The 26686-nt window shown below is 42.6% G+C and overlaps 1 protein-coding gene across 1 annotated transcript in view; it reads left to right on the top strand.

Annotated features, from left to right (window-relative positions):
• Window positions 1–26686, top strand: part of OTOF (otoferlin) — a 187330-nt gene that overhangs the window by 73431 nt on the left and 87213 nt on the right. Inside the window, exon 6 of the mRNA XM_069071807.1 lies at window positions 12170–12214. Coding sequence (XP_068927908.1) covers window positions 12170–12214 — 45 coding nt within the window. The remainder of the gene's footprint in view (window positions 1–12169; window positions 12215–26686) is intronic.

Raw genomic sequence — 26686 nt, 5'->3', positions numbered from 1 at the left:
CCCCTACCCCTGCCCCTACCCCTGCCCCTGCTCCTACCCCTGCCCCTGCCCCTACCCCTGCCCCTGCCCCTACCCCTACCCCTACCCCCTGGCAATTTCAATTTTCAGAAGTCACCTGACGTCATGTGCCTCAGATGAAGCGAATTGACGTAGAGAGGGCAGGGCTCTCATGAGAAAGAGTTAACTTTGAGTTTAGGAGAGATTCTAGATTTGGGTGCCCAGTGTGAAAGGTTGAGCACTAGGTCCTAAGTGACCCTGCTAGCCACAACAGGAATGGATGAGCAGGACAGGAAGAGATAACTTATGGTTTCCAGAATTGGGATAAGATCTTCAGAGACCACTGCTTCAAGCTTCTTCCTAGGCAGGAACTCTCCAGGATCCCAATCCTTCTATGGCTTTGAGGGTACCTGGGGCAATCTTGTCAACATTAAAAAAAACCATCCACCTTATTAAAAAAAAAATCCTCCTCTCCCTGGACAAATCTACAGGGCACCTTCCTAGTCATCTCATTTACTTATGTTCTCCTTACATCATCAGTCTAAGAATCCAGTCTGATCCCACAAGCATTTATTACATGCCTACTGTGTGCCAGGAATTGTGTTAAATTCTAAGGATTCAAAACAAAACAAAAAACAGGACCTGCCTTCAAGGAACTTGCATTCTAAGAGAATAAAGACCTCTGCCTATAGTGAATAAGCAGTGATTTCCCAGAAGGAGAAGAAAAAAAACTTGCATAAAATCAAATTTTAAAAATTGGCTATAGAGAGACCACACAAAACTCCTCATTTAGGACCAAGACTGATGTCCACTAAGACCAGCCCTGGGCCCATGTTGTACTCTCTATTATCAGACTAGCCTGGGGCTTTGCTTCCCTTTTACTAACATCTATAATTCCCTTCCCCTTTTAAAAGCAATATGGAGTTTGAGAGAAGAACGAATGCTAGGATGAGAATGATGGGGCAGAGAACCCTAGCAGTGGGTGAGGAGCCAGGGTTTTAAATATAAAAATTTAATTACGTTCACGCCTGTTCAAATCTAGAGTGGTTTTACCTAAAAGACAGTCCTATAGCTGAGAGACCACTGAGCTGAAGACACAGTGCACCTGTGTAAGTGGGCAAAGGCTTCAGAGACACTTGGAAGACACCTATGCTCCTTCAAACTCCTCTGAAGTCTCTCCAAATTCTCTGCCCACTCAGCAGGTGCTGAGTGTCTTTGGCTCAGGGGCCTCTTAGCCAATCAGGAGTCTCCTGTCCCTCTTCATATGCAGTGCACAGGTCATACTTCAAGGAAAATTGCTTCAGAGTTGGGTGGGAATAGGGTTACTGACTTCAGTCAGCAGTGGCCTCTTCCAAGAAAGGCCATTAGCTGATCACTTGCCAATGGGTTAGTTGGAAGGCAAAGGGCAAACCCAAAGGTCAGAAGTATCTGAGGAGACCCCAAGGAATCACAGTTGTCTGGTAACCAGAGTAGCTCCAAGTAACTTGCTATAGCCCCAACTAGCCTCAACTTTCCTTCAGAGAAAGGAGGAAACTACCTGCACAGTTTTCTTCCTTAAAACACAATTTTCAGGGCAGCCAGGTAGCACAGTGAGTAAGAGCACCGGCTCCAGTGTCGGGATGACCTGGGGATCGAATCCGGGCTCAGACACTTAGCACCCACCCAGAAACACCTGGCCGTGTAACCTTGAGCAAGTGACTTAACCCCAATTGCTTAGGGGCGGCCAGGTGGCTCAACGAGTAAGAGCACTGGCTCCAGTGTCGGGATGACCTGGGGATCAAATCTGGGCTCAGATACTTAGCACCACACCCAGAGATAACTAGTTGTGTAACCTTGAGCAAGTTACTTAACCCCGATTGCTTTAAAAATAAATAAATAAATAAAGCACAATTTTCATAAAACAGCACTCAGAAAACAAAAGGAATCTCAGGATTCTGCCCCTAGAGCTGGAAGAAGGAAACAAAAAACACCCTACCTTGGTCCACTCTCTGAGGTGGTGAGACATGTAGGGAAAGTTTCTTGCATCTTTTGATCCTCAACTTCTACATCTGAAAACTGGCTCCCTGTGTGCCCCTGGAGTACACTTTGCAACTGCCTAGACCTCAGTTTCCTCAGCTGTAAAATGATGGTCGTTAAGGTCCCTTCCAGGTCTAGACCTCTGATCCTGTGTCTTATGGAAACTTAGTGGCATCTCAAATATTATGGATCAATCAATAAATTAACATTTATTAAGTGTCTACTGTGTGCCAGGCACATCTGAAAGGATGAGGGGTTTAGGTATAATGGTAAAAACCCAGAGTAAAAAGGTACAAGTAAATTCCCAGATCAGTGTATACTAGGAGGCAACATGATGGAAAGAGACCAGTACTTGGACCTAGGTTCAAATACTGTCTCTATTATTTTAATACTTATTCTTTACTTACCTTAGGCAAGTCATTTAACCTCCATGGGCTTCAGTTTATCATTTGTAAAATGAGGACATTAGACCAGATGGACTCTGAGGGCCTACTAAGCTTTCAGTCCATGATCCTGGGACTTCAAAGAAGAAAGTCTTCCCTGCATTAACTAGTCAGCACATTAAGCCAAGCCCAATTGGTAATACCACTTAATGTTATTCAAAGACCAACTATTCTTACAAGGGGAGAGAAATTGGCCAAATGGGTTCAAAGTTTGGCTTTGCTACTTATATCCCATGTGACTTTGGGTAACTCATCTGCCATATCTGGGCCTCAATTTCCACATTTGTAAAATGGATACAGATGGAATAGATAATCTCTGATTCCCTCTAATTATTCTAAATGCTCTGATCCTATATGTTACCTAAAAGAGCCTTGGGGAAAATGGTCTTAGTGAATACTTAAGGATGGTTTGTAATGAGCATAGGGAATGACTGTAAGTAAGCAGGTATTTCTAAAATTTTCTCAAACCTAAAGTTTAAAAACAGGTTTTAATTCATTTTAAACATTCTCCTTAGATCCAAGTCTCTACTAAGTTACTTAATGTAGCAATAACCACACTGCCATACTCAGGATGACTGCTAGCACAGGTTCTTAGATCTGCTTTACTAGGAAAGATAGCTATTCAAGGGGTCACAATTTAATTACATTCACTAGTTCAGAGGAAAAGTGAATAGAAGTCACCTTGAACTTCAGAGAAAATACAAGCAGAGAAATAAAAACCAACAGACAGAGTTCTGCCTGCCTGAATCAACTATACCCTTTTCATACATTTCTGTATTGAGAGAGACTTTACATCTGAGCAGTCTGGGAGCTCTGAACATATGACCATTCAGAATCTCAACCAGGGAATCACAACATCTTCTCATAAGCAAGTCCCCAAAGCAAAATACCAACTCAGAGTATATATACCCTTCTCACAAAAGGTGTGAAAGCCTTCCTAGAAGCAAGCTTCCCTTAATGGGCTCTGAGTGAGGCCTATTAATGGGAGGGGAAGATCTTATATCTCATTAACATTACACTTAGCCAACCTTTTTCTTGTAGATTAAATCATTTGAAATAAATTCTAACATAAGGACATCTAGAAGAGATAATATGACTATCCCCTATGGCCATACTCTTCTCTCTCTGCCTCCCTCCCTTCCATACCATCCTATCTCTAAGAGAATGAGGGTCCTGGAATAGGGAGAGGATGAAGGATGTTAATTGTTGCTACAGCAGAAGCAGCAAAGGCTATTACAATGGGTTTGAGGATGGAGACTGAAGCAACATGAGCCCAAGTACATTCATGACTTTGCTTTGGGCTCTTCCTGGACCCCAGTCATCCTTTGACCCATTGTAAACCAAAGAGGAGTAATCACTTGTATGGGTAGAAAGGAGGGACAAGCAGGGAAAGATAATATGGTCCAGTACAAAGAGCACAGGACTCTTAGTCAGGAAGTATGGGTTAAAATCCTGGCTCTCTGCAACCAACTGCCTGTGTGACTCTGGTCAAGTCATTTCCTTTCTCTGGACTTCTGTTTCCTCATCTATAAAATGATGAAGCTGGACTGGTTGATCTCTGGGATCTCTTCCAGCTCTAAATCTATGATCTTATGAAATAGGCTGAGAAAAGTTCAATTGAGGATTTAATGACCATCTGCACATTTGTAAAGAGTCATTCCCAAATGGTGTCCATCTCCACCAAAGGGAAAACATGGACTGTGGTTTCACATTGGGTATAGGAACTTCTGGAAGGTAAGATGGTATGGTAGAATGAGGCAGTCAGGAAATTCGAGCTGAGCTCTGAAATTAAATGCTCTGTGACATCAAACAAGTCATGTGACTGCTCTTGGCCTTAGTTTCTTGACCTGTAAATGGAGATTTGGGGGACATGACCTTTAAGATCCTTCTAAGTTCTGACCTTCTTTGATTTTAAGTTTCCTAGGAAGACTGAAGAATCCACTGATGGGCTTACAAAAACCCTCCTCTTGGAAGCTTTTAAAAATAAGATAAAAGCATTCTCTCTGGGACAATCTTTATGTCATCCTGTTTAGGAAAAAGAAAGCAAATTTGAACCGATTCCTCCCTTGGTCCTTTGGGGGAGGAGGAAGGAAAAGGAGAATGTTAGGGAAGGTGTCTAGGTGGGACATGAAAAGCAAGGTTCTCCATGTACATCAGCAGAATTTTCCAGAGTGGTGAGAGTGGGTGGTCTAGGGTGGTAGAGAGGGAAAAGAACCTCTGACCCTCATAGACAGGTCAAAGGCAAAGTTCCAACCTGTCCCCCTCCCATCTTCATGTGGCCACTCCCAGGGCAGAAGAAGAGGAGGAGGAGGAGGAGGACTTTTATCACAGTGACAACGATCTGGGACAGGGTGACAACAACAGCCAGTGCTCCCTGACCTCCAGGTATCACCGCCACAGCCTCCGAGGGTGTGTGTGTGTGTGTGTGTGTGTGTTGTGTGTAAGTCAGTACTGGGTTTGGAGTTGAAGGACTTGAGTCCAAATCTTGCCTTTTCTATTACTACCTGTGTGATTTGGGGCAAGTAACCTGCCCATTCTGGCTCCTCATCTGTAAAATGAGGGATTTGGATTAGATGACCTCAGAGGTCCCTTCAAGCTCTGAACTGATGACACTATGACCCTAGGCCTCTGAAGGTCCCTTGCAGCTCTCCATCTGTGCTCCTATGACCTTCCTAAGAGTAGGACTTACTACTTCTATTTAAATCATTTCCCCTCTCTAAGTCTCAGTTTTCTCATCTTTAAAATGGGAGATTTGAACTAGAAGGCCTCTTGGATCCCTTCTAGCTTTAAATCTATGGTCTATCCTTGATTTGGCAGGACTACAAAGGGACTCAGCACTGACACCATTCTCCTCCTCCCTACTCCAACCCCACTCCCACACCCTGAGAATGCCCTTGCCATGGAAGCAAGGGAGAGGCCCAGCCAGGCTCTTCCCAGCATTCTCCTGACTGCCAATTATCCAAAGACCTTGCTTGGGGCCTGGAGAGATTTCATCTTCAAGGTGACCTCTAAACTTGGATAAAGGTCTTTTTAAAAAGAGGAAGCAGTCAGAGCAGAAGGAATCAGGGGGTGAGCAATAACCCTTTACCGGCGAGAGGAACTCAGCAACCATGGTGAGATTTTCCTGGAGTCTGATTTGTGCTCTCCTATAGGGTAGGGGGAGAATAGACCAAGGAGAACTGAGGCTACCAACCAACAAGCTCCTGGCAAAGTGAACTGAGGAAGGTTGGAGATTCCCAGCTCTATGGGTTGCACTAAAGTACTGGGAAGAAACTGGAGAATTCATATCAATTGAATAAGTAGTGATTATGTGCCTTTTATGAATCAGGCAGCCTGATGTGGTAGACAGAGCCAGCCTTAGTCAGGGAGCCCTCTGATACATTTTGATTGACTCTGGACAAGTCACGTGAGCTCTGAGACTCCCAGATGATTCCTTAAGACTAAGGAGCAGCATGGTTGCTGATCTGCATTGATAGAGGAAGTTTCTTCCCTAGGAGTTCCTTATACCAATATCACAGGTCTGGTCCAAAGAAAAAAAGTGCCAGGCACTGTACTGTGAATGGAAAGGTAGAAACAAGATCATCTCTGTCCTCAAGGAGTTTATATTCTACTTAGATAAAATAATGAACAATAAATCCAAAATATGTAAAAAATTAATGGGGGGTGGAGATGAGGACTAAAAGTTGGGGAGAATCGAAATGGGACTCGTGTAGGAGAAACCAGGTTTTTTAGAGCTCTGGGATCTTGGGGGATAAATAAGTTTCTGCACACAAAGGACTTCATGGGACAGAGGAAGTTCTAGGGCCTGGGAAGAGCAAAGAAGGCATTGGCTCAAATTCATATGAGGAAACTGAGACTCTGGAGAAGAGTTTATAGTCAAGAGTCTGATCCAAAAAATGGGAGAAATAGGGGCACCTCTGATTCTCGTCTCTGGGCATGTGCTCGAAACCCTGGAATCGTGATTCTAAGACTGCCGGGCTTTCTATATCTTTGTTGATTCCTTTTATTCCTGAAAAAACTGCTGGAGGATGGGGAGTGATCTGTTCTGGTCCCTCCCATTCACCTTTGGGGATCCAAAGCCTTATAACTTTTCTTAAAAATTAATATTTTTTAGTGAGATAAAAAAAGCTGAGTTCAAATCCTGGCTTTGATATTTACTATCTGTGTGATCTTGAGCAAATCACTCCATTTCTCTATTTCTCTCCATTTCTGCTCTTAAAAAGGAAGTGTTAGAGCACCAGCCCTGGAGTCAGGAGAACCTGAGTTCAAATGTGACCTCAGATACTTAACGCTTACTAGCTGTGTGACCTTGGGCAAGTCACTTAACCCCAATTGCCCTGCCATCTCCCCTCCAAAAAAGACCAAAAAAAAACAGGTGCGATGGAGGTGCATGTTCTTACTGGGAGGGTCAGTGAGACCTGGTGGGGGGAAGGGTGAAAGAAAGCCCTCAAGAGATGTGGGGAAACCTGTGTCTTCACCAGTGTAATAGATCTCATTGCTGTCTTGCCTTCTTTTAGCTTGGACAGTGAAACAAGACTAATATGGTGAGTTCCTGTCGGGGCCTCCCTTTACCTCCCCCTCCAAGGTTACTCAGGGGACCCAGATCACTGGTCAGACACTGGGAGTTCCTTTGGGAACTCGGGGTCCTGTTGAGAGAAGTCTGAGAAAATCCTTCTGTCTCTGTCACCCTAAACACTGATCACAGCCTCGAGGGCTTCATCATGCCTGCTGTTTGGTTATCCAGACCCTCCCTGGAATTCTTTAGCCAAACTTTACCAAAGTCCAAACCAGCAGTGAATTTGACAGGGAACCAGCAGATCACAGAACTTATGGTTGCAGGGACAGGGTGCATTCAGGCACTGGTTTTCTTAGTTCTCGGAGACTAATACCACGGAAATCTCCTAGAAACCCTACTCCCTCCCTCCCCCCTCCCCAACTTCAAGCTGACCCAATCCAACCAAGCTATGTACTGAGGATCCAAAGGTAAACTAAGAAATTGTCCCTGCCATCAAGAAGCTCACACTTACTGGGGACATGCAACAGGTAAAGAGATAAACATATTCTAGAAAGCAGCCTGTCATAGTGGATAAAGGGCTGGCCTTAGAATCAGGAAGACCTGAGTTCAAGTCCCACCTATGCCATATCTTATGTGACCCTGGATCAGTCACAATCTCCCCCAGACAATTCTCTAAGACTATAAATTGCAGAACAGGGGTCCACCTGCATTGGTAGGGAGTTTCTTCATTGGGACCTCAAGGTCCCAACACCAATCCTATCCCCATAACCAATTAGAGCGAAGGTCTGATTCCACCCCATCCCCAAAAGGAGAAACACGTTCACAAGAAACCATTGACATTCCTGGCACTATCCGTTCTATGTCCAAACTTTGGTCCCAGATTTCTCCTCAATCTCTCCTTTCTTCAGTAGTTACCTAGTGCCAGTAAATATTACTGGTGTTCTCCTGGGCAGTACAGGCTCACTCACTTGCTAGTCCTTGAGGGCTATTTTAACTCATTCATTTATTTAATAGACATTAATGATAGCACACACTAACTTTTCTCTGAATGTCTCTTCCTCTATTTCTAGTCCTTCCCCTAAAAGCAGGGGATGTTTTGTTCTTCCTGTTTCCTCCTGAAGTCCTCATAACCAATGAATTGATGGTTCTCCAAATCCTTGGAAATGCCCTATTTCTACGTCCCCAAACTGCCCCTGAAACTTCCTCTCCCCACCACCTACCTTACCCACTTAATTCCATCACTAACACTCTGCTAACACAATCTGGGACAAGAGCTTTTTGAGCTTCTTTGTGGAGGTGGGAGGTCATGCCCTACCTGTTGTCCAACTTCACTCAAATGCATTTGGAAGTGTCTCCAAATATACCTGTGATGCTTCTATTGAACAAAAGAATATACACTCTGGTACAAAGGTCTGATGATTGACAAGAGAAGGTTCTGAAAACTTGACCTGCTGGAGATGGTCCTTTCAGCATTTCCTTGCAAAATATGATTAAATCTGACGTCCTATCAAATTCTTCCTGCATTAAGCTTGCTCATATACACACATGCACATATGTAAACACATACAAATATACATACATAAACACACACATACACTGTACTGAAGTGCCTGGCTTGGGTGTTACTCCCATCTCAGAGGTGCTTAAGGCAAATCACTCCTATATCAAATAGGGAACTGGTCGGGATCCAAAGCTTTAATCTTGCGTTTGTGTTCTAGAAGACCGGAGTCTTGAATTTCTTCTTCCTTATATCCCATCATTCCTACCTTTGTCTTTTTCTCTTGATCCTCCCATGCCAGCCTCTTTCTTGACTTACTCTTTCTATTGCCACTTTTACCCTCTTTTCCCTGGGTGCCAAAGGCCAAAGGGGCTTCTGTATGCCTACCCAATGGCAACACCCATGGGCCCTGACTTCCTCATTGGTTGGAGGTGGGAAATGGAAAGGGGGATATTTTGTCCTTGACTACCTGGCCTTCTTACTAATGATCCTTCTATTCCAGTGGGGATCCCGCAGGAGTCAGGTACCTTGCTCTTCTTCCTGGGGCCAGGGGAGGTTGGGGATAACTGCATGGGGGGTGGGAGAGGAGTGGGGAGTGTTCTCACAGAGGGTGTGTGTGCAGTGGTGATGTGCCTAAGCATGTGTGCACAGGCATGTGTGCAAAATGAGTTTTGAAAATATAGCAGGATCTATGGGAATCCCCACCATTAGAAGGGAATGTATTGGCCTTTACCCCTCAACTTCTACACTGACTTCCCAAAACTGTACACTTTGCTCTGTGCTGGAACTTCCTGAAGGAGATCAGGGCTTCCAGAGTTATGCCCTAACTCTGAGGGAATTTGGGACTTGGAATCTAATATCCCCAGTCCCTTCCCTTAAAAAAGAGTAATTTCACACCAAAGTGAACTTTGACCCCCATTTTCAGCCAGAACTAAGGATTGTCTATACTTGGACCTAGAGGAAAATAATCCAAGGGAATCAGAAGCAGAAACAGAAGCAGAAAGATAGAAATCACCTGGCACAGTGGAAAAGGCATACCCTCTGGAATCAAAGAATCTAGGTTCAAATACCACTTCTGACATCTGCTATCCATGAGACCTTGGGAAAGTCACTTAAACTCATGTGTAATAAGATGGGAAGGGAGTGAGTGGACTAGACGGTCTTGAGACCCTCAAGATAGATCCCTGCCAGCTCTGAATCTATGATGCTACTCGTATGCTCTTGGGAAAGTCATTTAAATTCCTGGGGCCTCAGTTTCCTCATGTGTAATATGAGGGATTTGAACGAGATGACTTCTGAGTTCCCTCCAACATATGAATAGCAGAGAGAAAGAAACCAAAAAGGCTAAAGAGCAGAGACAGAAAATGAGCAGGATAGATGGGATAGCTTTCCAAAGCATATCCTGAAATCCCCCTTATATGTCTTGCCCCTGGGACACAGACTTTCTTTGGCTGAAGGTGGGGAGGGGTAACTCTACAAGGTGGTCCTCAGCTCCAGTCTCTTTGGGGCTGTGGGGCGACTGAAGCCAGAGGAGAGTGACAATGCCAGGAGGGTTAACCCCAGCTCAGGGCAATGAAGCCTTATGTGAAAATAACCAGCCTAGCCTGGGATATGGGAAAGGAGACATAAAAAAGTAAAAGCTATGAGTTCAGGGTGTCCTGGTGTCTCACTGAATAATCTAGGACTCATTCATCAACCATCCTTGCTGGTCTCTTGGCTCCAAGACTTCATTCTTCTTCCCCATCTGCTGCTAGCTACCCTCTAAAAGTGTGTTTCTGTTTCTGCCTGCGTGTATTTGCTTTGCCAACTATGAAGCCTTGTGTGTATGTGTCTGTGAAGATGGAAATTATATGAAAGGGTAAAGAATTGTGTGTGGTGTTCCCAGATGTGGGATGACAATGGGGCATTGGTTGTGTCTTGGGATAGTCTATGTGCCTGAGGACCAATGTTTGGACTTCCATTCTTACTTGGTACTACCTTCCTATTTCTCTGTGATTTCAGAACAAAACCCAAAGGGAAAGAGAAAAAGCACCATATTTTAACATTCAGGTACACTAACCCCAGCTTCCTGCCCCCACTTTGACCTCTCCATGAAGGGACCCTTTTTACCATTTGTGGTTCCTTTATTGGATCACCTGGAAGATTTTCACAACTTTCAGGGGCTCTTTTTACTCAGGCTGGGTTTTCCATGCCCATCATTGTAGATTGTGCCCATAGAGGTTATAGGACTGGATAAACTTTTCCCTTCTGTGATCTCACCAGCCATTATGGAGCTGGGCCAAAAGAATATATGGAAAGTTCTGACCCTGATTAGTGTTGACAGCAGCCATCCAATTAAACATTAGTCAGAAGCCTGGTTAATGTCCAGTGGTTTAAAGAATGAACAAACTTGCCCTGTTAATGTCAACATTAGCCACCTAATGATGACATTGGCCAGAGTTTGACCTTCAGCAATACCATAAACACATGACACCTGGGAAGGTTCTGTGCTAAGGCAGGATCTAAAGTGGAGAAAAAGGGAACAACAATGAACTCCTCTCTCTTCCTTTCCCCTTCCCACTGCCTTAACCTCCCTTCTCTCAGAGCACAGAAACAATATGGTGGCTATACCAAAAACCTTTTTCTGGATTGAAAGCCCAGGTCCCTAAAGACAAACTGGAACATTACCTTTCTCTGAGACTGGCATGTTCTGGGTATTTGAATAAAAGCTGCCCCTACTCCTTTCCCCCAACAGAAGCTTCTTCTGCGGGGGGGTCTGCTACTGAGCTCCCACTCTAGCTGAGCTCCTACAGGACACAACTAAGGGGGAGGTTCAGCCTTCCTTTCATTTATGTGGAGCAGTGCACATGTGGGAATGTGAAGATGGCTCAAAGGGGTCAGACAGGGAAATTAAAGGGAGGGCAGTGTTGGTGAGGGAGCCAAGCAGTAAGTGACATAGCCCCAGGTCCACCATTAACTACACTGTCTCCTTGCATGGGTAACTGGGACAACTGCAGTCTGATCCCTGGTAGCACATATTGGGGAAATTTAGCTGCCAGATTACCTGCAAGCCAAAGTGGCGAAAGGAGATGGAGAGAAGATCTGGCACGAGCACTAAAAACCTCAGACAATTACTTGATGTGTGACCCAGTTTCTCTGTGCCTCAGTTTCCTTAGTTTAAAATAAATAGGATTGGGCTCCAGGGCCTCTAAGACCCCTTATAGTCCCAAATCTATGATCCTATAACCCTATGACCTGGAAGGATGTTGCAGCTGCCTCGGGGAGTCTTAACTCAGAGAAATAGCACTAGATCCTACCCAAAGAAACTTCCTGGTTCTCCAGGGATTATCATTTAGGCAGCTGCACCCCACTCCTTTCTCCTCCCAAATCCCATTTATTGGTCGACTGCCCCTTCACCCTCTATTTCCAAAGCTCTCCATGGGATAACTGCCTCCCTGTTCCCCTAGTAGAGATAACTGTGTATCAATCCTGTCTGTAAGTCTTTAGTCCTTCCACATCTACCAACATAGTAAGAGAATGTGGAAGTTGGAAAGGGATAAAGTGTTTCAGAGATGGGAGGTCCCTGGGAAGAGCTGGGTTTGGGGAAAGACCAGCTCCTGTGGTTCCAACCAGTCTCTACCCTGTATGTCGGTACATGTCTGTGCTTGCATGTGTTGGTACACATATACATATTCATCTACTTGTTTCTTCCTGGCTCAGCAAAGGCCGAGAGAAGACCAAGGGAGGAAAAGATGGAGAGCACAAGTAGGTGACCTTGGTGTGTGGCAGAGCCCACTGGGTGCCACACTGTACAGCACCCTGATCACTAGCACTGCCAGATAAGAAGGGGAGCTGTGCTTTAGAGTAGGGCTTCCCCATCCTGCTAGCTCATGGGGAGGGTTTTCTTGTTCCCCTAACCTGAAACGGGTTAATAAGCTGGCACATCCAGGCAAAAGGGCATTGGGGTAAGGGAATAGGTCTTCCTACATATACATATCTGCTGGCACAATCCAGGGAGGGAGGGGTATTATGGTCAGGGATGACTCAGGACTTTGAGAGGGAAATGCCAAGTGCTAGAACAGACCAAAGTGGCAAGGATATCTGTATTCCATTCTCAGCTTTTATGAATGATTTTTTTCTCTTTTTGTGCCTTTTCCATACGTCCTTGACTTTCCCTTTGGATGAACGACTGTCATGTGTGGAGAAGGAGTTTAGACTTTTGTTTGGTCCTAGAAAGCAGAGCAAGGGATAGATGTTTCAGGGACGCTGATTTGAATGAATGCATGTATGCATGAATGAATGAATAGATGAATGAAAAAGCATTTCTTAAGGGTTTACTGTGTTCCAGGAACTGTGTTATGTGACAAAGATGTCAATTCAAAACATGAAATAGCCCTTCTTCTCATGGAACTTACTTTCTAACAGAGGTAGATGGCACAGAGGTTGTGGTGGCCAGGGAAAGGGATTTTTTGTCTGAGCAATCAGAAGGGATGGTGAGTGGAAGTGTAGGTCAGTCAATCCCAATATCCTTTGCAGAAGCAATGGTACTATTGATTGGATTACTGTATTCCCAGAGCAAGGAATGGAAGGAAAAGGTGGCAGCATGAATGCCGTGGCAGAACAGATGGCAGATGCCCTGGTTGGATGGCTCATCAAAGGGTCTGGTTTAGGGCTGAGGGTACTGGTTCAAGTGGGAAGTAATGGGATAGCAATGGTTGCAGGGCAAGTGAGATGGCTTGGTAGATGACCATTCACCAAGATTGATATCAGGAAAAAAAAAGCATCTAACAATTAGGGCTAGCCCAAAGTGGAATAGGGTGGCTAGGTGGTACAGTGGATAGAATGCTGGGCCTAGAGTCAGGAAGATTCATCTTCCTAAGTTCAAATCTGACCTCATGCTTACTAGTTGTGTGACCCTGGGCAAGTCTCTTAACCCTGTTTGCCTAAATTTCCTCATCTGTAAAATAAGTTGGAGAAGGAAATGGCAAATCACTCCAGTATCTTTGCTAAGAAAACCCCAAATGAGGTCATGAAGAGTCAGACAGGACTGAAAATAACTCTTCAACAACAAAATGGAATGTGCTGCCTTGGGAGATCATGGGCTTCCCTTAGCTAGACTCTTCAGGCAAAGTTCATATGATCAGTTCTTGGGAATGTGGTAGGAGAGAACCCTGTTCAAATATGGGATAGAAGAGATGATCTCCAAAGTCTCTTCTTGCCTTCAGATTCCCTGGATTTATGAGCAACTGAGAGGTGATAGTCCTGAGAGTTAGAGAGGACCCCCCCCCCCACACACACACACACAAATATCTCCTATGAGGTAGAGATGTGGAGGAGCAGACAGTCAAAGGGTACCAAAAGACCTGGGACAGTGACTCTGGGTTCAGAGGAGGTATGGAGGAATGGGGAAAGCAATGGGAAGGTCCAGGGAAGCTATGCTCTTTTTTGTTGTATTAACTGTCTATGGCACATCAGTTATTAAGAAGAAAATGGAGAGGTTAATTAAGGAATAGATGATAGGAGAGAGAAGTGCCTGATGGGAAGTGCATACAGAGTTGGGGCTACAAAAGATAGCAAGGATAGCAATTAATAAACGGACCCATACAAGCTCTTGCAGGCTCTCATAGAATCAAACCAGGATTTCTCAGGCTCGTATGGATGCCTACATTTACACTTGGGTCTTCTTCCAATATAAACTCCAAGATACTTGAGTCACCTCTAGTGAAGTCCTACCCTGATGCCTTTTTTGTAGCCTAGAGATGATAGTAAGTTCCCAAAATATGCTAACAAGGGCTGAACGCTGTCCTAACAAGTAACAAAGGTTTGTAGTACAATCAGTCAGTTGGCATTTATTCTATGCTGGGCACCATGCTAAGCACTGGAAATTTACAAAGAAAAATTGAAGGCAACTCCTGCTCTCAAGGAAGTTACATAGTAATGATGGGGAGAAAACACATAGACAGTTAGGGATATACATACATATATATATATATGTATGTATGCATGTATGTATACACAAAGTAACCTTAGAAGGGAGGGTTACTTTCCTTTCCATAAGCCGCTGGGGAGACCAGGAAAATCCTCCTATCAAGGATCTGAGTCTCAAAAGAAGCCCCTTTTCAAGCATGAGCACAATTCACCATACAGAAATGTGAAGGAAGGCAAATTCTTACATGTCTGAAGTCACTACATGCAAACGATGATTGACTATCATTTTATCTTTTAAAAAAAAAAAGTCTCCGCTGAGATTGAATAAGAAGAACTGGGTTAAAATCACAGCGAGGCTGATTAGGCACAATTTCTCAGCCAGCTGCACTCATTTTGGAGTCCCTTGATTTCTCCACATTCTCCTAGTTAACTTATTATTGGGAAATCTCATCTTGCAAGATCCAATCAGCCTTGTTACCCATACCTCATCTGGTCTCTACACCTCATATTTCAGCCATGATCTCCTCCATTTGGGGAGGGGAACAGGACTGATATCTCAGGCATCTCCTCATTTCCTACCCCTGTACCCTCTTTTTAGATTTCTGTGACTTCTCTGCCCCCCACCTTGCCCTATCCACCCCTTTCATCTTTCTTTTGTGTATCATATTCTCCTATTGGGGGTAAGTTCCTTGTGGTCAGGGACTATCTTTTCTTTTTTCATTTGCTTTCCCAGCCCTTAGTACAATGCCTGATGCAATATAGGTGCTGAATAAATACTTATTGATTCTTAGCAGAAGAAAGAACTTACTCTCTCTAAGCCAAAGATTCTTAGCCCTTTATGCATACTCCTTTATGCCCTTTTGGCAGTCTGGTAGCCCCTATGGATCCCTTCTCAGAAAAAAATGTAGGGCTTTCAACTTATAATTGAAGGAAATGCTAAATTCATTTAGAGGCTAATGAAAATTAAGGTGGGGAGTGTGGCTAGGTGGTGCAGTGAGTAAAGGTGCCAGCCTGGAGTCAGGAGGACCCGAGTTCAGTTCTGGCCTCAGACACTTAACACCGTGTAACCTTGGGCAAGTTACTTAACCCCAATTGCCCTCCAAAAGGGAAAGAAAGAAAGAAAGAAAGAAAGAAAGAAAGAAAGAAAGAAAGAAAGAAAGAAAGAAAATTAAGGTGTAATTTTTTTCCCCTTCCAAGTTCATGGACCCCCTTGACATCTATCCACATACCCCTTGACGGGGCAGGGTCCATGAAGTCCCATGAAGAACTCCTGTTTTAAGCACTGTGAAAACCTGGAAAGCAGGGACACCAGGAGCTTTTCTCTGGAACTTTCTGAACATCAGTCATAGAATTTTGAGCTCAAAGGTACCTAATAAGTCTCCCATGGGTTCCCCTAGTGACCTTTAGGTGATTGATTAACCATCAGTTAATCAAAAAGCATTTCTTAAACTCTCTTTCTACTCTCTGTCAGGCACTATGCTAGGAACTAGGAATGGGAGGACAAAAGTGAAAACAGTTTCTGTCCTGGCTATAGTCAAGCCAGTGAAGATGACATGTACATATCTAGTTGTGTATAGCTACTTCTACAAAGTTACATACAGCTACTAGACACAAAGCGATGGGGGGTGGGGGTGGGTTAGGCTATTTCAGTAGCTTTTAGATTGGACTACCCTTGCTCAACCAAGACGGATATATAGTGTGTCTGTTAGAGCATATTTAACTCAACTCCATGTGCATTAATTAAGCACCTTCTCTGTGCTAGGCACTGGAGATACAAAGACCAAAGTGAAGCCATTTTTTCCCATAAAGTCTTCAAAACTGGGAGTGCTTTTTTACTCTTTTCTCTCCTTCAGTCTCTAACAATATACAACCAGTAGCCAAGTTCTGTTGATGACACAGTGAATGGGGAATCAGGAAAACCTGAGTTTAAATCCTACTTCAGACACTTAATTTTGGACCCTGGGCAAGTCATTTAACTTCTCTGTACCTCAGTTCCCTCATCTGTAAAATGGGGATAATAATAGCAACTACCCCACATTATTGTTGTAAGGATCAAATGAGCTAACATATAGAAAGTACTTTTGAAAAGCTTAAAAGCTCTATATAAATGCCAGCTATTATTACCTCCATAAAAGCTCTTGCTGACCCCTCCTTCCTTTTTTTTTCTCACTATATATACCCTAGTTCTTAACCTATTTGTTCAGTAGGAAAAGCACTTGCTCTAGAGAATCAGACACTAACCCTTACCTAAGCAAGGTACTTCAACTCTCTGGGCCCTAGTTTCTTCACCTGTAAATTGAGGGTGAAAAGGGGAGGTGGACCAGATAGATGCTGAAGTCTCATTCAGCTCTTGACCTATGATGTCACCCTGGTGGGTCTCTTTACCTTCGATTTAATTTTTTTCTAGCCCTTTATATGTCTATTAACTTTCTGAATGTACAAGTCTGATCATGATACTCTTCTTGTCTTAAACTTTCCTTAAGGGGTGGCTAGGTGGTTCAGTGAGTAAAGCGCCAGCCCCAGAGTCAGGAGGACCAGAGTTCGGTTCCAGCCTCAGACACTTAATACCCACACAAAAAAACTAGCTGTATAACCTTGGGCAAGTTACTTAACCCCAATTGCCCTCCAAAAAGGTAAAAAAAAAATTTCCTTGGCTCTTCATTAATCTTAGTAAATAATAGAGACTCCTTAGCCTGTCCTTTATGCTAGACTGACCATAGAATTAGAGATGGAAGGAACATAAGAGGCTCTTCAAAGTCCTCCACCATTTGACTCATACCATACTTGAGCTTATTTAAAGCCTAACATATGATCTAACTGACCTTTTCAGACTTAATGTCATGCTACAAGGCTTGATGTCAAGAAAAGCTTCTGAAAAATTAGACTTCTCTAAAAATGGAATGCAAAAAATGAAATTAAATTAAAATGAAATGGCTTCCCACTGGAGGTAGTGAGTTCCCCATCATTAGAGGTATTTAAGCAAAGGCAGGATGACCCCTTTTGGAGCAGTTGTAGAGGAGATTCTTGTCCTGTAGTCTCACTATTGTAGGGCCTCAGGCTCCCTTGCAAGTCAAAAATTCTGTGATTTTCTGAATTTGCATTCTAGATTAGCCTTTTTTTCCAGACAGGCCTATCTGTGAATGGTTCAATCAACCTCAGCCAAATGAGAAAAAAAATTTCAATGAAAATTCAATAGACTTTGAAAAAGGGCTACTAATGATACATCAGTAAAGTTACCTGTACCCATGGATAGATGAACAAAAGACTGAACTCCACAAAGAAGTACTGGTGAGGTACCCAGGCTTTAAAAAAAAAAAGTTGGCTATGTTAGCAAATTAAGACAAATTTAACAGCTGGGAAAGCTAAGAGGTGCAGTAGATAGAGTGCCAGACCCAGACATTACCTTTATGACCTTGGACAAGTCACTTAAACTCTGTGTGCCTCAATTTCCTCATCTGTAAAATGAGGATAATAATAGCATCTACCTCCCTCCCAGGGTTGTTGTTAAGATCAAATGAGATAATATTTATAAAGCACTTAGCATAGTGCCTGGAACATAGTAAGTGCTATAAAAATGTTAGTTGTTATTATTAGATTTATGTTCTCATTGATAAGGGAGTTCTTCCAAGGAAGCAAATCACAACCCATCCATACCTGCCACAATTTCTATAACAATATAAATTACTTTCTATGATAAGATATATGTGTATGTATGTATATAAATATAGATACATATATATATATATATATACATACACACAAATATGTGTATGTATCTGGGCAGCTAAGTGGTGTAGTGGATAGAGCTCCATACCTGGAGTCAGGAAGACCTGAGTTCAAATCCAGCCTTAGACACTTACTAGCTGTATGACTGTGAACAAGTCACTTAATTCTGTTTGCCTCAGTTTGCTCATTTGTAAATTGAGTTAGAGAAGGAAATGGCAAACCACTCCAGTATCTCTCCCAAGAAAACCCCAAATGGGGTCACAAAGAGTCAGACACATCTGAAACAACTCAACAACAACAACAAAATCCAGGTTCAAACTTAATTTCCCTTCCCCCTTCCCCTCTTCCTTTTCCCCTCCCCAGACCCCCTTGACCCTTCCTCTCCCTCAGACCCAACCATAGCAGCTCTCTACTGTGTCTCTCTACTCACAAAGCTACCAAATAATTCAGACCAGGCCCTCATTACCTCCTACCTGGACAATTGAATCAGCCTCCTTGTCGATCTTTTTTCTATTCTCTCTTCTGTCCTCACCATGTTCCACATAACTGCTCCAGTAATATTCTTAAAACACAGGTTTGACTGTCCTCAAGAATCTCCAGTGGCTCCCTACTGCCTTTAGGATAAAACATAAATGCCTTTGTTTGACATTGAAAACCATTCACAATCTAACTAAAACCTACCTTTCCAGACATATCACATTAACCCCTCACATACATTCCAAGCTTTAGCCAAATTAGCCTACCTGCCATTACCTTTACACAACATTACATTTCTCACATGGGTTTATGTCTAGATTTGTGCTGTACCTGGTATGCTCTCCTTCCTTACCTATGCTGCTTGGAATCCTCGGCTCCTTTCAAGGCTCAACTTAAAAGATACTTTCTCCTCAAAGTCCTTTCTGTTGCCCTGAGCGGTTAGTGCTCTCTCCACCCTTATCCTGCCCTCCCCTTTCCCCACATCAGGTTACATTTACTTACATTTACTCTGTATATACTTTGTGTTTACTTATCTTTGTATATGTTGTTATCTCTCCAGTAGAAGGTAAGCACCTCCAACAAGAAGGTAAGCACTTTGAGGGCAGGAACTACTTTTTGACTTTGTATCCCCTAGCTGTATGGAGGCAACTAGGTGGTTGTAGCACCAATATAATATTCATAGCACCAAAGGCAACTATGAATTTTCTGGCATAGTTCTGAATTATAAAATATAGCAGACTCTCCATAGATAAGATAGAAGCAAAACATTTATTCAGACACCAATAAGCCAAATCTCAACACCAGAAAACTGAATTCACCATAGCAACAAGGAAATCTATACCTTATCACCACAAGGAGAAACACCATACCTAGCTGTCTCCTTGCCTGTGTCTTCTCCTCCCTCCAGCTCTAACTGCTCTGACTCCCAGTTTCCTCTAGGTTCTACTCTACCCATTCAGCAAGTTCCTCCCACCACAGATTCCATGTGATTACATTCATCCTATTAAGGGGCAGGGAAGATCTTCAAATTCCCATTATCACCATTCAGTGGATAGAGCACTAGGTTTACAGTCAGGAAGACCCGAGTTTAAATCCTGCCTCAGATACTTAATAGCTGTGTAACCCTAAATGAGTCACTTAACCTCCATTTCCCTTATTCCATTGGAGAAGGAAATGGCAAACCACTCCAATAGCTTTGCCACAAAAACTCCACAATGGTCCACTGGGTCACAAAGTCTCAGACGTGAACAAACAGCAATGAACAATCTCAAGTATATCCCCAAAGCTAAAACGGTTCTTTGCACATAGTGGGTGTTTAAATCTTTGTAGAGCTAAATTGTAGCACTTTGTTGATTCAAATTATTTCAGAACACATTCGGCATATAATGTATATACACACGTGTATTTATGAATATGTAAAATAATTACATATTTTAAATTCTATACCACAGACTATGGAATTTTAAGAGAACACTAAATTCAGTCAATGAATATGTTTTTCTTTTTCTTTTTTTGAGACTGAGTCTCCCCATTTCTCCCAGACTGGAAATATATTGATGAAACATAGCCCAGTCCCACTCTTGATGGTATGGAACACTTGCTTGGTTTCTGACTGAGGCAGGTGCCTTTTCTTAAGCAACTTGGTTCTTTCTTCATCCTTCCCACCACCCTTTGTCATATTGGTGCTAGATTTAGTGTGGATACCCAATCAATTAGCTTTCAACCCTACTGCATCTCAGCATTCTGAAGCTCCAGCTATCTACCAGCTTCAACCTCTCCCAAGAACAAGGATTACATGCTTGTGCCCCCTATCTGACAACAAACAGGATTTTTTTTCCCTTCAAAGAAACACACATCCAAGTCATAATAGTAGCTTCTACTTCTATAGTTCTTTACAATTTTCAAAGCATTTTCACATATTTTGTCTCATTCTCCATCAACATACCTGTGAAGTAGGTGGGGCAAAGATTAAATTATGAATTTAATTGTTCATTTAACTCTGTAGCCCTGAAGGATGGGGACAACTCATTGTCATCCCTCTCCTCCCTGCAACCCTCCCTCCCCATCCTGAATAAGAGTTGCCTTATGAAATACACTATTTGTACTATCCTAGGTAGTAGGTAGTTTCTTATCTCCTTGGTGCCTTTATAGAGCAAATAAGAGTAGTTAAAGATCTGTGAACAAACAATCTATTCATTCCTGAGGAACTCCTCCTTCCATCTCCATTTTTCATTTCCTAGTTGAGTATCTCCACCAGGACCCAACTTTTCTTTAAAAAGAAAAAATATCACAATATTTTATTGGGTTATTTTTTTTAATTCAGAACAGATTCAGAACAATTAAATAAACATTAGTCCTAAATGTAGCCATCTAGCACAATGGTGATGAAAATTAAAATAAATTCTAATACTCTAAGCCAGGGGTGGGGAACCTGTGACCTCGAGGTCACATATGGCCCTCTAAGTCCTCAAGTGTGGCCCTTTGACAGAATCCAAACTTCACAGAATAAATCTGTTCTGTGGACACATTTGAGGACCTAGAGGGCCACATGTGGTTTTGAGGTCTCAGGTTCCCCACCCCTGCTCTAAACCATCACTTTAATAATGTCACAGGTCAAATAAACCTTTATTTCTAAAAACAGAGGGATTGTTAACAGCAGAAACAGAAGACCCATTGGCTGAAGCTGGTCCTGAGACAGTAAGAAAAGGACAGTTTCTGTAACAGTGAACAGTTGGAATTTTCCTCAGAATTACAAAGGACAGAGACAATAGATATGGCTCAGGTGTAACAAGTGCTCCTTATGTAAAACTAGCACATATCAGAGCCTACAATAGGTTTTTCTAAAACTGGTTTTCATTTCCATAGCTAAGAGAAAACCTGATTATTTTCAGGTCTTTAGATGGGCTCAAAGATATACATTGGTATTGTCTCAGAAACAAAGAAGGGTCATGTTAAACCTTGCTGCTGGTAGAGCTGACTACCAGGGAAGAAGGGCATTATCCAGTAATTGTGGTAATATAATCCAAATCTTCATTCATCTGGTTTGTTCCCACATTTACACATTCTAAAAATAGGCACATAGATTTAGAGATGAAAGACTCTTTGGACATCATCTCCAAACCCCTCATTTTGCAGTTGAGTAAACAGGCTCAGAGCAGGGAAGTGACTTGCCCAAGGTCAAACACTTATTAAGTGACAAGATTGGAATTCGAACTCAAATCCTCTGAGTCCAGATAAAGGGTTACTTCCACTGCTGCTTTGCAGTATGATCACTGATCCTACAGGAGAGAGGAGGTAGCAAGGTTTTTTCCTTATTGCACCCACCTGAATGGAACCAGCTTTGCTAAGATGTGATCCCAACAGTAGTACCAAAATCATGCACCAGAGTACCTGACTATGTTCATGGATGACCTTCCCTCTCACTTGGGATCTGGCAGCAGCAAATACTGAGCACCCACAAGGGCCATGCCAGCCATTCCCTTTGAAGCTGGGATCTTCGTCTGTATCTTAATCTCTATATCTTGGACTGGGGTCTGGCTCTTTTTCCACCTCATTGCTACATGACTTTACAACTTGACGTACTTTCATCCTGATGAATGGACCCAGACGGCTCTGGAGGAGAAAGTGAGGTTGCTGACCTTGCACAGCCCTCCCTCACTCAAATCCAAGGCAACTGCAAGTCGTTTCCCTGATGTCATGGTCTTCTTCGAAAATGAAGGACAGGGGCGGCCAGGTAGCACAGCGAGTAAGAGCACCTGCTCCAGTGTTGAGAAGACCTGGAGATTGAATCCCAGGCTCAGACACTTAGCACCCACCCAGAAACACCTGGCCGTGTAACCTTGAGCAAGTTACTTAACCCTGATTGCTTAAAAAAATAAAATAAAATGAAGGACAAACACAGATTTCATCCTAAAAACTATGTCTAAGAGAAGGGATTATGGCAGGGTTGGCAGAGTTGGGATGGAATGGAGAGTTGGGATATGTTCTGTAGTCCAGAGTGATTGGGTTGGAGGTAGGAGGAGTGTCAGTCTTTCCCAGAATTAGCCAAAAAGTGGTACAGCAGCTTTACACAATCAAACATTCCCTAGAAGGCTCCCAGCAAATTCAGATGAACTGGCTACTTGCCACTCCATGCAATGCAACAGGGCAATGCAACACAGGTTAATTGTTCATAAGATTATAGATTTATAGCTAGAAGCAATGTTGGAATTAGTTCTGGTTCCCCCTCCTACATTTTACAGATGAGGAAACAGAAACGCTGGGTGAAATGACTTGCTCAAGATTAAAAGTAGTTGGCAGTCAGGTTCTAACCCAGTTTCTCTTACTCCAAAACCAGCTCTCTCCACCGTACCCTCTGTCTCTGTCTGTTGGAGGCAAGTACCTTTGGAAAACATACATCTTCAGTTTTATAACTCCATTGCTAATAATAGTCAGAGTTTTGGTTTTGGTTTTTAAATAAAAATGTTTCTGTGTGTATATCTGTCAAGGAAATTTATATGAGTCTGACATTTGATAGTCAAAAACAGAGTCCTATCCCCCCCCCCAATAGAGATGAGTGGAAGGTAGATTTTGAGATTTGAGATCCAAAAAATAGAGATTTTGAGGGCCTTTTAAAAAGGCGTCATTTAGTAGTGCAGAACAGCCTGAAATTTCTACTATGTAGGCCCTGTGGGCCCAGACTCTCCCCCTCCATTCCTTTTACTCCCTACCATTAGCACCACTATTACTAGGCTAACCCAAGTTTCAGTAATCACTAGAGATGGAGCTGTGGGATCCATCCTTCTTTCCAAGTCCTGAGGGCCCAATGTGGCAAAAGAGGAAGTCTGGCATTAGCAGGGCTTGAAATCCTGGTGTATCCATTTCCTGGTGGAAGTGATCTTCTCACCTCTCAAAGGAACTAATATAAAATCATTATGTAAAATCTTTTTTTTTCATTGGACCAATGAGCCCACGGCAAGTCCTTTGGATTTTCCAGGAACTAAATCCAATGGGTGGGCTCCCAGTCAGACCCAACTTATTTTTCGTACTAGTGAATAGCATCTTAGCATAATTTCAATTCCTCTACTGGTAGATATGTGCAAATGAAAGATGTGTCTATCACAGCTGAAGACCAAAGGTCCACACAAGGAACAACTGCTAACAAATTCAGCTATTAGGATCGTATTCATGCTTTTTGAGGCAGCTTGGCATGGTGGGTAGAGTACCGGACTTAGAGTCAGAAAAGATCTGGGTTTAAATTCCATCTCTGATACTTACTAGATATATGACCCTTGGAAAGTGATTTAACCTCTCTGGGCCTCAGCTTCCTCATCTCTGAAATGAAGGGTTTGGACTCAATGTTCCCTAACATCCCTTCAAGTTCTGCATCTATCATCTTATGATTCTTTATCCACTACATCCATTTTCCTATTTGAAGTGAGATTTCCTTAACTTATTATAGTTATCAGTGGAGAGAACAGATTTGACTTTCCAAGTCTCTAAAGATTCCACTAATCTTACAGTTCCTAAGAAGACCCAACCCAACATGGGTTTTCACCTAACATGTGACCAAAAAAAGGCATGGTATGTTATTTAATCGAACAAAGGTTCATCCCTATAATGGAATGACAGACAGGATCCCAACTAGAATTTGTCATGGGTTATTTTCTGCTTGCGGTCATTAACCAAGTTTGGAATTTAGATCTCTCTGTCTTTAGACAGGCACACACCTACATTACTAGAAATAGATTCATGTGTGAAAGATATAAGAGTTTTAAGCAGAGTGAAGCAGAAGGTAATCATAGCTTGCATTTATAAAGATATAATGTTCAGAAAAGCAGGGGTGGGTGGGGGTGGGGAATGGGGGGAAAGTCCTGCAATATTCTGCCCGGGTCTGACCACATCTGGATTATAGCATTCAATTTGGAATGCCACACTTTAGAAGGGCCACTGGCATTTGAGCATTCCAGACAAGGGGAGACCTGAAAAAAACGGAAGGTGTCTAGCCTGGAGAAGTCTTCTTCTAGTTACTTTTAAAAAAATACTTGAAAAGCTGTTATAAGGAAGAGAATCTGACTTTAATTGCTTAGCTCTGGAAGGAAGAATTAGGAGAAATGGGTAGAAGTGAGAGAGAGGAAGATTTGTTCAACCTTAATGAGAAACTTCTTAACCAATAAAGCTGTCCAAAAGTGGAATAAGCTGTCTTTGGGTAGTGAGCTCCCTTTCACTGGAAGTATTCAAACAGAAGCAGAATGATTACTTGTTGGAGATACTACAGACAGGATTCATTATTTGACTAGAGGTTAGACTGGATGACCTCTGAAATCTGTTTCAACTCCAAGAGTCTAATAACTCATGATTCAATGCCTACAAATATTTTCAAAGAAACTGAACGAGTGCTTCCTAAATTTGGCAAAGAATTTGGGGTCTTTTAGACCCATTTTGATCTTTGGCTCTGACTTAAGCTTAAAAAGAATCAACAAACCCTGCCTAACCTGTTATTCCAAGAGTTCTCAGCACTCATTACTTCTTGAAGGGCAGGGACCATTCTCTTACCTATCTTTGCTTCTGTCTCCACTTTATCTAGCAGAGTACCTTTAACATGGTAGGTGAACACAAAGTTTTGTTGATGAATATCTAATGTTTCTTCTTATGGGTTCACTTTTATTTATTCTACTTATTGGGAGTGCAGAGGTCATTTAACTTTTACATTACTAGAGTCTCTTTCAAAAGGTGTTGATGCTTCCATTAGATTTGGAAAGTCCTAGTTCTTCAAACTTAGGTAGACACCACTGAACTATTCAGAGTGGCCTATCTTCAAATGGACAGGGTTTAGTATATGGCCTAACTATGTTTGTGTGAGATCAGGCTTAGAGACTTCTTCCTTGCGTGTTAACAATCAGGATTGTTGGGATGGGACCTCAGCTTTCTGAGAGCTGTAGACCGATGCAATTAGCTCAATATGCCAAGGAACATTCAGTCAATTGACAAATTAAGCACCTACTTTGTGACCATCATGGTGGTGCTAGGAGCTGAGGATATAAAGATGATATATAAAATGATATGAGGATATATAAAAGAAAGAAATCCTGCTCTCAAAAACCTTATATTCTACTGGGAGAAACATTATGTACATAGAGTAGACAGCTTTCTTACAGGTGGTCCTTACTTCTCCCTGTAGAGAAAAAAAAGTTTAAGAAGAACATCAAGTCCACCAGGCTTTATATTACTGAGCTTCTGTCTTCCTCCCTTTCACTGGTTCTTTTCTTCTTCTTTTCTCAGATGCCAAGATAGCAGGATTTGGTAAGAAAGGTAAAATTAAATAAGTGGGAAAGAAGAAAAAAAAACCGCTCAGGTCTATTATAATCTGGACCCCCTGTACAGGGTCTCCCTCCCTAGCATCAGGTGCTCCAACCTACCTGCACTAATGTCCCTTTTCCCCCACTAAGTCCATTTAAAAAAAAATTTTTTAAAGAGCAATTGGGGTTAAGCAACTTGCCCAAGGTTACACAGCCAGTTTTTTTTTGTGTGGGTGTTAAGTATCTGAGGCCAGAACTGATCCCGGGTCCTCCCGATGCCAGGGCCGGCGCTCTTACTCACTGCGCCACCTAGCTTCCCCCACTTAAAATTTATTTATGGTAGACACAACCATTTCTCACTTTCTTGTTGTCTAAGGATCAGCTTGGGAGGGAAGGATGAGTTAACTGACTCAGGTTCTGGCTTATCCTTTCTGTGTACAAAGGTTCTCTTCCTTTAGTTTCCAAACCCTCTGCAAGCAAATAAAAGGAAGCTTGATACGGTGCCTAGCATACAGTAAGAGCTTAATAAATGCTTGTTGGAGGATGGATGGATGGTGGATTGATTGATGTAGATGCTCCCAGGGGCAGGTAGATGGCATAGTAGATAGAGTGGCAGGCCTAGAGTCAGGAAAAATATCTTCCTGAGTTCAAATCTGGCCTCAGATACTTACTAGCTATGTGACTCTGAACAAATCACTTTACCCTGATTGCCTCAGTTTCCTTATCTATAAAAAGATGTGAAGAAGTAAAATCACTCCAATATCTTTGCCAAGAAGACTCCAAATGGGGTCACAAAGAGTTGGCCATGATTGAAACAACTAAACAGCAG

This window comes from Petaurus breviceps, unplaced genomic scaffold, assembly GCF_028583685.1.
Source record: "Petaurus breviceps papuanus isolate PSGF00001 unplaced genomic scaffold, PetGlider_PUasm1.0 90845, whole genome shotgun sequence".
Classification (NCBI taxonomy): domain Eukaryota; kingdom Metazoa; phylum Chordata; class Mammalia; order Diprotodontia; family Petauridae; genus Petaurus; species Petaurus breviceps.
The sequence above is the reverse complement of the archived record's forward strand: the minus strand, read 5'-3'. Positions and strand labels throughout refer to the sequence as shown.